General features: G+C 38.0%; 1 protein-coding gene across 6 annotated transcripts; it reads left to right on the top strand.

Annotated features, from left to right (window-relative positions):
• The first annotated feature begins 241 nt into the window (after window positions 1–241).
• On the top strand, window positions 242–12,317 carry zgc:152951 (uncharacterized protein LOC569013 homolog). Of its 6 annotated transcripts, none has more exons than XM_048972535.1 (9): window positions 242–306; window positions 3,848–3,930; window positions 4,278–4,392; window positions 6,604–6,677; window positions 7,273–7,470; window positions 8,927–9,064; window positions 9,191–9,280; window positions 9,683–9,826; window positions 9,997–12,317. In XM_048972535.1, the coding sequence occupies exons 2-9, from the start codon at window positions 3,856–3,858 to the stop codon at window positions 10,123–10,125; spliced, it is 963 nt and encodes a 320-aa protein (XP_048828492.1). In that variant the 5' UTR covers window positions 242–306; window positions 3,848–3,855; the 3' UTR covers window positions 10,126–12,317. The 6 variants fall into 6 exon arrangements, with proteins under 6 accessions (XP_048828492.1, XP_048828473.1, XP_048828477.1 ...); XM_048972516.1 differs by having other exon boundaries at window positions 3,848–4,095; XM_048972520.1 differs by lacking the exon at window positions 242–306 and adding an exon at window positions 1,910–2,329 and having other exon boundaries at window positions 3,848–4,095; window positions 9,717–9,826; window positions 9,997–10,133.

Here is a 12,317-nt window from a genome sequence, read left to right as displayed (position 1 = left end):
CTTTGACACTTCAGGCTGCTCAGGCTTATTTTCACAATGGAGCCTAGTGATACCAGTTTACTGACAAAAGCGAATCGGCAGAACCGGCTAGAGTGGTATACAAATTATTAAAAGACGTGGAGAGAACACAATTAAACAGAAGTATGCAATAATTCAAGACTAACCTTAGCTTTGAGGGCGGAGTAAGGTATAGGCCATAGCAAAAGTGGGAACAGCTAAGCCTCTTAAATTTGGCCGACTTAGAGGATATCCAACTCCCTCTGATTGGCAGATGTTACTGAGAGCACTCCGGCCGCACTCTGATTGGTAAGTTTTACTGCGGGCACCCCATGATTTGTTTAGCAGATTATTTATGTTCATTCGTATTTAATTTTTTAAAACTCGTTTCTCGTTAGGCTCAAAAAAGAAAAGAGAAAAAAGCTCAAATTGCCTACATAGAGGCCCCTTCCCATGTCAGCCTAGGGCCTCCAGAGTAATCTACCCGGTAGCACTTTAATTGACAGGACACAAGTAATATAATATTATACATAATTATTACATATTATCTACAAACTAAGCCTTAGTTGCATACTAATCTTGTGTTAATTCATTATTAATGAATCATGACACATGTTTGATCTCAAGCAATTACTGTATATCTTACTATATTTGTTAATTCTGTAAACCTCTGTGAACTACTGAAGGAACTACTGAAAGCACAAGTCATAACAAGTTAAATACTTCTCATGTTTGTTCATCATTAATGAATCAGTATGCCTTTTTCATCCCAAGCAGTAATTATATTTAATTGCGCAAACCTTTGTGAACTACTAAGGAACTACTGAAGGAACAAGTGATGAATAATTCAATTCAGTTTATTTTTATATAGCCCCTTTCACAAAACAGTTGTCCCAAGGCACTTTACATGGGTGTGTTGTGAAACGTCATCATTAAAGTGAGTAATACAGAAAGGAAGGAAAGAAAATAAAGCACAGAATAACACGTGAAACACTTATCTCATGGTAGTTCACCATTAATTAATCGTAACGCATCTTTTACGTTAAGTAGCAACTATATTTGTTCATAATTTGTACTTCAGTATTAACTGAGTTATTACTAAGTATTTGGGCCCCATGAAGTAAAGTGTTACTATCCACGCCTGTTTACCCTAGAATCCTGGTAAACCTGCAAACTTTAAGAAGCGGGCGCCAGTCAGCTTTTATATTTTCAGAATGGAATATGGTATCCCTCTCTGGCAGCAAATCCGAAATGCAAAGGTAGTTATAATAAAAAGAACACAAACTATACATGGTGCTCAACACTATTTTTTTCTTCTAAATATCACTTTGGTATGGTTACTAGTTTAACTATATCGATTTCACGCAAGGGCAGTTTTAATAATTAATAATATTATTTAATAATTACATGCGTACATTTAAAAGGGTTTGAAACGGTATTCTGGACGGTGCAAATATTACTGCTTCAAAAGAGCAGAAAAAACCGAAATACATACCCCGCGACACGATCAAGTCCTCCACACAGAAAGTTCCGTCTATTGCAAAAAAATACGTATACAACGTTCCGCTACATTGTTTTAAAATAAAGCTTATGCTTAATGAAAATAGCGTACTAAAATTAAAATATCTGAACAAAATCATGGAGACTTAACGATATTAACTAGGACTAGTTAACTGCAGGTTAGATCCGTTTTTAAATATTTATGATATGATAATCAAGGAAAGCAGTATGAAGATGATGATTTGCGTTTATTACTCTCGCTGTCATACTTTATTCACCGGTACTGATAACGTATGTTGTATTCTATCTTTATGCAGCATCTTAAAAAACATGACGATCAAACCGTACAAAACGTACTGCTTTTTATTATTTACACATCAGACTTGCTGGTTTATATTGATATTGTTTTAGATAATCATAATGCAAGAGTTGAAATCTTCACTTTTATGTAAATATATTCTTCTTTACCGCCTTGTGAGTTTCTGCAAGCTATAGCAAGAAACTACAGGGACATATATGCTATATATGTCTCAAGAACTTGCACAGCGAACGTACGTGTTTTTTCGCGAATTACCAATAACCGGTTTCTGGTATTTACTGCTGTATCGCTATTAAAAATTATGCTGACTGGATATTTGTTTGGCGGTGGAGGGACGTAGGGGAGCGTTCTGTAGGCGTGGTTTCCTTGTGACATTTCACTGAATCACCAACATATTTTAACCACTGTGACGCCAAAATCGAGCTTCAAGTGACACTGCGCGAAACCATTGGTTATAATGAGCTATAATAATAATATAATCTGGTTATAATCATGCGGACCCTCAAAATACAGGTAATGTTATAATTATGCTGGGATGTATAAATAGTTAAGTTATATATATAGCCTATATATGTATATATGTATATATATTGTTTTTCAAGAACAAGATTGCGTTGATGGCCTTTATGTCAAGTAACAGATGTCCAATTCACATAGGTAAACTTAGGTAATGGAAAAACTACTATGTGGATATATTATATATTTATTAGGGAATTGGTTTCGTATAGTCAGTAGACCAGTGATCCTCAACCTTCACGGTAAGCGAAAAGCTTTATCACGCAATCTGTTCACATTAAGATAGCTACTGTTTCCAAGTGTGGTATTTTATCTTCCGCTTTTAATAGCGTGTTGTTTTTTGCGCGTTTCAAGGTCATAGTTAAATAGCTATTTTTTCTCTGAAATCGCCGCAAATTTAGCTGATCCCTAGTATGTATAAAATTGTCCAGATGGATAGTCATGCAGAAAGGAATGTTTCAACATAAGACTAATAGCTGATAAACGCATTACGACGAATAATGTTAACCTATTACAACACATTGAAAACCGGCAAGGAATCAAACTTGTCCATTGGACTTATCTGTACTTATTCTTAGACGAGAATGGACGTGGAATTAACTCTATTAAGCGATTAACGCTTCCCAGGTTTGCTTGCGCTATAGAAACAGCTACACTGCAATGACGGAACAAAGTAGATACTTCTACAGTACCCTTCTCCTTCTCGCCACACATTGAATTTAATCACCATTTACCTACTTTTTGGTTCTGGTTTGATATATCCTTTTGAAAATATCACAATATTTGGAATTTACATTTTTAATATCCGTGATAAATAGCACATTGTACTAAAATGTATTAATTCACGCTGTCTGTTATCCCACAGTCTAGTAAACAGATTTATATGGTGGTCTAGATTACATAACATTCGTGTGGTATTTATTCCAGTGTAAATTATATGTATTATTGTTTATTTGTTGCGTTTCTAATACAGTACACTAGTATTGCCATGTTATTCCATGTTGTTATATATGGCGGCATTATGGCTCTGCAATAGGTAAAACTGTTGCCCCACGTTCCAGTTTTGTGGGTTTACAGTAAATCCCACCCTTCATCTGTGAATGTGGAGTTCGCATGTTCTCCCTGTGGTGCGCAGGTTCAAACACCTTATGCTCAAACACATGCAGGCTAATCAGTCTAAACCGCGTATATCATGTGTGCTTGCATTGGATTGGTTGTCTCTAAAGTCCCATTCTTCCAGGGAGAGGCTACAGATCACCTTATGCTTACTTGGATATTTCAGATATTAAAAATGTGTGGTTAAATATTCAGTTAAAGGCAATGCTAACTTTATTCCTTAAAATAATATATGCAAATAAAAGATGTAATGTATGTGAATTTTGTAAACTTGTAGCATTTATTTATAAATAATTTTGAATATGAATTATAACTCAATAATACCATATCATAATTGCACTCAGTAATAATTTTTCTACTAAGGTAACATTTCCAAATAAAATGTGTGATATTTTGCAGTTTTTCTGATGGATACAGCAGAAGGGAGTCCATTGGGTCGTGTCACACTATTCTCCGTGGAAGACAGCCTGTGCTGTAAACAGGCAAGAGCTCGTCTCTTTGACCTGGGATTGCCAGTGCAAGAGGTAGACTTAAGGCAATATTCAAAACTAAGGTGCCAGCTGAAGGAGCTCACTGGGTCCCACACTGTACCCCAGATTTTCTTCAATAAAGTCCATGTCGGTGGTAAAGATGACCTGGACAAACTAGTGAGTTTCTTGGGTATAAGATGTTATTGTGCTGTTCTTAGTCTGAATAAAAGCGTAGATCGCAGTCTCAATGGAGTAGTTGCTGTTTTAGGATTAACAAATAAAATTACTATGGAATTTTTGGCTACTCGTCATTGGGTTCCACATGTAAGAGGTTTTGCTTTTTTTCTCTCATTTATTAGTCCCCAAATGAGCTGGAACGTCTCATGCGGCTGGTGTGGGAGGAGGCCCTGAGTTTGGATGCCCCCCAACTGCTGGACGACTGTCTTAACAAAGAACCTGAGGCCCATGGGGAAGGTGAGAATCAAGCTTCCCTATGACACAGAGATGATCCTTTTCTAAGGCATTTTTTGACACATTATTCCCCTTGGAAGTATTTTATGAAGTGGGACGTCGGTTATATTACATTTACTGAATTTTGTATATCTTACAAATGTATGCTAAACTGTGCCAGGTATCCTGTTTTATTCCATTTTTTTGCCAATTTTTGTTCACAGTTAACTATCAAAAGATGACTGGTAACATGTCACTCATGTAATATTTCTGTAGGGGTCTGTTTGGTCATTAGAATAGTATGAAGACTGACAAGGAATTTGTCAAAAAGCTGCATACGTGTAGCAATACTGCAGTTCTAATGTGAGAAAAGGAATACATGTGTGTAGTGCATAAAGGCTTTGTTTAATGACAAACCTTTGTTTGGAAAGCTTTGCCTTGTCTGCCTCCCCAGCCATTTTTGTGAGGAGGACAGATTTGTGGACATGGTTCCACAGTTTATGTAGTGATTGGCTGCAATATGGAGAGCTTGAAACTACGCAGCTTCTCACAAGGGCAGCCGGGGGATTAGCTTGAAGGGAAAATGCCCAGGCAGGTTTTCATTCTGCTTCTGTCATCCACTAAGAAAATCAGGCCATGCTGCATGAGGTTGAATGTGGGCCTGCTGCTGTTTTTCTACAAGTATTATTTGCACGTGAATTGTTTAGGCAATGCGTGTTACAGTATATTGGTTTGAGCACAAGGAATTGACAGGTGGGTCTGGCTAACAAATCAAAGTACTTGTGAAAAAAGTGAGAAGTGAACTGGTTGAAATAAAAACAAACAAACAGGTATCCTGAGCCAGGTCACCACCTTCCAAGAAAGTCGGGTTTTCTGCCCACGAACCTTCTCCTTCTGATGTACGTTAGTGGTACTTAGTGTTGACGGAACTTGGGCTTGGGTTTCCCAGCACAAGACAAACTGCACTGGATTCAAATGCAGCAGGAATACACAATACAGACTGACCAAGCTAGACAAAAACTAAACTAACCATGCCAAACCTAACTAAGCTAAGAAACATTTACATAAGCAAGAGTAAGGGAGCAATCTTAGAGAAATAATTTCTGCAAACAAATATAGAAATAAATAGTTTCATATAACCTGCACTATAAGAAAATTGGGTATGATTTTACTTGAGGGGGTATAAATAATGTAGTAGTACACGCTTACTTAATGCATTAATTAACCAGTAACTAAGTGTAAATTACACACCGATCCCATGTTCATTCATCATTAATCAAACATGGCGGTCCATGTATTTAATGCAAGAACTATATTATTTCATAAATTGTTTTTGAGTAGCAACTGAGTAACTAAGTTATTTGTGTTTGTTGCAATGCATCTGGCCTCTGCTGGTGTGTTGGAATATCATTGCTGTATGTATGCGCTGGCTGGGACTGTCTGCATACATGGATAAATGTAGTATGCACACAATTGTACACACACTGTAGCGACACACAGAATATAGTAAAGTATGAGCTTTAAGATCATGTACTGTACCAGTGGCTGTTTGTTTATTTAGCCACTAGAGGTCATTAACTGCTGGTGCTGTCGATTTATGATCCCTCCTGCAACATCCAACCCAGGAAGTAAGTTCCATTTTTTAACACAAAGTGGTTCAGCAATGTCATCCTACATTTTTAAAAATAGAAAATATACATAGTTTATAAAATTGTTGGCATTATATAAGATTTGGTCTTTATGAAACAAATCAATTTAATTCTACATTATGTAAAATTTTATGTGTATCAGACAACTGATCTTGAATGAAGAAATCTTCAACATATAGAATCTGATGAACACTAAGTCACTAGATCTTTTTTTTTTTACTTTCTGTTGTCATGAAATAATGCTTATTATTATGCATATCAAGCTACAATTATATGATCTGAAGCAACAAAAGGACATCATATCCATCCATCATATTCACCATTATTAAGTCACACATAAAAGGGATTGACTGTTAGTATAGCATATTTCATCTCTTAATTTTATGAACCATGCTGTCTAAGCACAAAAAAATCAGTAATGCAGATTTAATTAAGATAAAAATATCAGTTCATCTTTTTGAAGTACCTTAAATTTTGTCTATGCGGGAACGTTCTTATCTTCTTACTTCGAAAAAAACTTGCAAAAGCCATAGAGATATAAATGTGACATTTGGATGAAACACTGATTCTGTTTGTATTCACACAGCAAACCAGCTGTCAATGATGCTGCAGAATGTGATTTTGAGACTGTACTCAGACCACCTTTCTGCAGATGGCCAGGTATCACCGAATACATACTTTTTTACATACTTAAATTGGTCACATACTTCAAACCTGTGCAGAATTCTGGGGCTTTACTCAAGCAGTTCTATTTCAGGGTCATCCTCAGTGGTGTACTGACTCTCATGTTGCCCTTGAGCCCTGCAAAATTAATTTTCTGTCCTTTTGATTTTTAGTAACTTACAAAAGTTATTTTATTTTAAATATGTTTCCCTAACCCTTATTGGTCATAATATTTCAAAATATTTGAGTTATAAAGACTACATTATTAAATATGTATAGCAACATATTGACAAAATATTAACATTACATAATGCATTATAATGCATTAATGCATGTGACATTACATAAGCATTATAAGCGATACATTGTTTTGTGTAGCGACTGCTCTTCGTTTCATTTTTTAAGTTGTCTTTCAATTATAAACCTGGAACAGTCGGACTAGTTTTCATCCAGGTTTGGAAATCAATTAGACAATTAAGATTAATTGTAACAAAAACACATTCACAGCCCCTGATGGACCACAGTTCAATACCCCTTGTGCAAATAATTTACAATAAGTGGAGAACCCTCATTATTTGCTATTGACTCACAGCAGGTGGACTACAAGGCCATCTCCCGCAGTGCAGCATTTGAAAGCTACTGTGAGCTGACAGTACAGCTGCAGCACATACAGCTGCACCAACTCAATCATGAGGAGAAGCTGGCTTTCTTCATCAACATCTACAATGCCCTGGTCATCCATGGAAACTTGCACAAGGGCTCCCCCAAGAATATATGGCAGAGGTACCGGGTAAGGTGACAGGCTAAGACAGCAGTTTCCTGCTGCTTTCTTTACATGGGTACTAGGTCTAAACTCTAGTCAAGGAAGGAAAAAGTGGCAAGAATAAGGGCTAGGATTATTCCTGTAAAAACAAGGGTTTATTATAAAGTTTGGCAGAGTGTGAGTACAGAAAATGCACACAGAGCAACAGGTTGATGAAGCAGAGAGAGGCAGATTTTATTAAATAAAACAAATTGTCGCAGCATGGCAAGGGAAGTTTGGGATGGAAGGCGGTGATCACCAATGTCCTCATTTTGTATCAGTTCCTCCTGGGAAATGTGAAAAGAACTATGGCTCCAGCCCTGTTTGGTCATTGGCTGTGTACAACCACAGTTCTGAAATGTCCATAGCTGCCCACTGTTCAGTGCTGTTATTAGTCCATGGTCACCTGTAAATTGCCCATGATCTCATGACCCCACTGTATCAGCAGATAAATAAGAGCTAGAATTACTGAATCACATCTTGAACTAAACAACATTCCCTTGACTCTTGGAAATGAAGGCACAAGGCTACTGTAATGGGCATCCCCTAGTTACCCCAAGGCCCAGTCTGACTGTGGACCTCTTAGACATTTACATTTTATTTATGAGGAGAACAGGTACGTAGAAGCAACAGTCATCTGGCCAGTGTGGTAGCAGCATTATAGCCTTTTTCCTCACTGAGGATCCCTTGGAGGGTTAGGGATTTTTGGGGAACACTGAAGTCTAAGGTCTATAAACAGTTATTCATTTAGCGGACACCTTTGTCCACTAGAGTTAAGGGCCTTTCTCAGCGGTCCAATGGTGATATCCGTCTCCTAGCCACAGCATTTGAATTACTAACCTTCTGATTATAGGCACAGAGCCACATACCACCCCAATATGGCCAGGTTCTGCATGAGGGGGGCAAAGGGCAATTTTCTGGTGTTTGTTGGCAGAGTGCCTGACAGAAAGATTTCCATGGGGTTATGTCACACCAGCCAAAGAAAATGTAGGTCTAGAGGTGGGTTGGTAAGTCAGTTAGGTGGAAGAACATAGGTTCCAGATGGTGCATACCTCCTCCTACTTACAGGGCCTCAGCACAAGCAGTGACCATGTCAAAACCAGATGGTCAAACACTCAAGGCAGTGATCACCTGAGGTTTTTGAAGTTAACAGATTAACACCCCCTGGCACGCACACAATCAAGTTAGCTGATACACAGGGTTAGCATTACTGCCAGAAGATTTCAGCCAATGCCTTTACCAGTAAGGATCACTGAACGACAGCTTGAACTACAGTACCAGCAACTACCACCATTTTGTTCAGTACCATGGAAATCTAGACAAAGTGGTTTCCACCTTTGTTTCATCCATCTAATCCAGAGGCTGCGTTACTACAACATTTAGTAAATGTAAACTTTCACATTAAAATGTAAATGGTCATCATGGTACTTGTTTTTCTTTTCAGTTCTTTAACTATGTGAGCTACGTAATTGGGGGAGAGCTGTTCACGTTGCAGGACATTGAAAACGGGGTGCTTCGGGGCAACAGAAGGGGCACAGCACAGTTGTGGAAGCCCTTCTCTGGGAGTGACCCACGACTCCAGGTCACTTGCGTTAAGTACAGTACTATTAATCAGGTCTTTCTTATGATTATTATGAAAACGGAATCTAGAGTGTTTTATGATATGTAAAGTATTTTAATCTTGGTTTGACTGCTGCTGCTTCCCCAGGTGGCACTTCCTCATCCAGAGCCCCTTGTTCACTTTGCCTTGAATTATGGTGCCAAGGGTTGCCCTCCAATTAAAACCTACACCGCCAAGGTAAAGAAATATTAATGACTTTAACAGTGAAGTGTGATTTTTTTTTTCTCAACTACTGTCATCATCTTAAGTATATTTTTCATGAACCACGTGTTGGCAACTTCTGTTCTTATTCATCCAAAGCTCAAATTTGATTAACACCCTAACTCTGACCTTGATAAGATGACTTTCCACCCAGATGATCTTTAAAAAAAAAAAAAAGACAAATAATGCTCAATGAAAACTGTCAGATTGTTGTAGGCGGCCCCCAAAGATTTGCCCATACCTGTCATAGACAGTCTATCAGCTTTGATTTGGGTTTAGTACATTGAGGTCAAATGAAGTTAATGGATTTGGATGATATTAGGTTTTAGCTTGCTCGCAAGCCCATGAAAAGTGACAAGTATTTGGTAAACACGACAGGACATCAACAATCAGCTCCTCTCTTCTGCTGAAGCCTTCCTGGAGAATGACAACAGCTGCATGGTTGATGCCACGAAAGGAGAAGTTAAGCTCAGCCAGATCTTCAAATGGTACAAAATGGACTTTGGAGACACTGATGAAGAGGTACTATAATGCCCACTATTTTATCGTGGCTAAAAATTGAATGTGCACCATCAGTTCTTGCCTCTCTGGGCTTGTAATTTTTGTTTCAATGTTTTCATCATAAGCATATCAATGAAATATACCATGATGTGCAAATGAAAATGTTTTATCACATGGTGATTTTTTTACAGTTACTGAACTGGATCTTAAATCATATGAGGGAATCACCAAAGAAGTCCAGTCTTCAGACCGTATTGGCAGCAACCAAATACAAAGTGAGCTACATGCCATACAACTGGTCCACCAACAGTATTGACTGAACTTGCAGTATTAACAGCTTCCCTGTGCGTAGATGGGACCTCAGGTGTACCAATTCCCATGTAAAAGCACAGTGAGATCCGAGAGAAAGCACAAATCTCTCAACAGAATATCAGCGCCTCAGTATCCTGCACCTTATATCCTGACTACGCATTCTACAGCAGTATGTGTGACACTTAACTGTCTGTTTCAAGACAATTAACACCATTTTTATGGCAACAGTTATATATTGATACAGTCATATATAAATTAGAAGTTCTGCTGGCTATTGGATTACATTCTGATAATGTGTCCTGAGGTGAAGTTAAATGAACTATGAAAATGAACTATGCAGTAATTTAAAACAACAGCTTAATGCTGATGTATTTTAATGTGTTTAATATATTGCTTTTATTTATTTATTAATTTAGATATTTTATTTCATTTTTATTTTGTAGAACTGATGTTTGTCAGTAACTATGGTTGTTTTCTGATACCAGCATGTTGGAGACCTGACACCACATTGCCTTGTCAAACTCCAGATACAGCCATGGCCTATATGCACATCTACTTTAAAAGGCACCTGCTAGGTTCCCCATATATCATGCAGTGCAGAAATCTATCAGCTGAAAATATAATCTATACGAGACAGTTTCTTAAACCATATTTATCATTTTTACTACTGTCCGGTCTGTTCATGTGTGAATGGGCATTTTCACACAGAAAAGCCCCTTTTAATTCATTACAATGGAAGAAAAAGCTGGACATAGCAAGTTTACAAAAAATGGGCGTGGAATGATAATAGCATGTGTTAAATTTTCAGCTAGACTTTGGATTTCAGCACTCAAAATACACATTCACAGAACATCCTAGGAAGCAACTGGAATGTGCTCCCTGACCATAATGTCAGTGCATAGTCTCTAGAGCAGGGTTCCTCATTCCTCTTTCTGGAGGTCTATCATCCTGCAGAGCTTCTTTTCAACAATACTGAAATGCTACTGAAGGACCTAATTATCAGGTGTGCTAAATTAGTGTTGCACCTAAGCTCTAGAGCTGAGTCCGAATTCAAGGGCTGCATCCTACTAAGGCTGCATTTGAAGACTGGTTGCGTTACAGCAGTGCGATAAGGCTCCTTCTACTGCGGCTGGAAATGCGTCCTCCTTTTGCCAAGTTGTGAAGGATCCACCCGACGGGTACTTTGCTGCCCAACTTATCCTAAGATTCATTGCGCAGAGGTAAAGTGGGCGTGTCCCAGCTAGGTGATAGGAGCGGCACTTCGTGACTCAAGGGTAAGGGTGGGAACAGGCGGTGACACAAATAGGAAATAATCCACAGGCCAGACCGTCCCATTTAACAAAGCTTGCTGTTCGATCTTTGAAGAGCATAACTTATAAAGGCCGTGTCTTTGTAGACCGGGTCCTTCAAAGGATGCAACCCCTGAATTTGGACACAGCCTGGATCTCCAGGAGTAGTAACGAGCAGCCCTACTGTATAGCACATGTGTCTTGCCTGTCGATCGATTTTGCATGTCCTGCCACTTGTATGTTGCATGTTAAATACAGGGCTCTGACTCTCACTTTGAACTTTGCAGAATATCAGACTCCCCAAGTTCCCTGTAATAGTGCCTTTAAAACTTGCTTGACAGATCATACCTCAGCAACACTGACCCTTGTTAATAGGTCTACGAATTATTACAAATATTAACATATACCGGTATATGACATATATATAATAATTTCCTTAACTGTAATGTTCAGAGTTTACCTCATTTCCATTTAACATCAGGAATTCAAATGTGATGCAATTTTTTCTAAAATTGAAAAAAGATGATATTTTATTATTTTCCATGGGGAAAATAATTAAGTATGCTTTTGCCTGTCCCATCTTGCTGTCCATGAAACACATACACAGTTGACAGAAAGTTTGGATCTAGGGGTGTAACAATGCACCGTGGTATAATATTTAGCAATTTGAAAAGATGTGAATACACATTGTAGGGCTGTAACAATGCACAATGGCACAAAATCATTTATTAATATTAACACAAGAGGGCGCAATAGGCACAATCTCAGTTTTGCTTTGAGATTTTTATTTTGCATATTGCACTGCACTCTAAAGAATAAGGAAGAAACTGCAAGAAAAAAAGAAATGGCTTGAAAACACCATTTGTTTGTATATGTACATGACTAAATAGAAATAAATAAGAACCATGAGA

Source organism: Brienomyrus brachyistius, chromosome 1 (genome assembly GCF_023856365.1).
Source record: "Brienomyrus brachyistius isolate T26 chromosome 1, BBRACH_0.4, whole genome shotgun sequence".
Classification (NCBI taxonomy): Eukaryota; Metazoa; Chordata; class Actinopteri; order Osteoglossiformes; family Mormyridae; genus Brienomyrus; species Brienomyrus brachyistius.
Note: the sequence above shows the minus strand (reverse complement) of the source record. Positions and strands in the feature narration are given on the sequence as shown.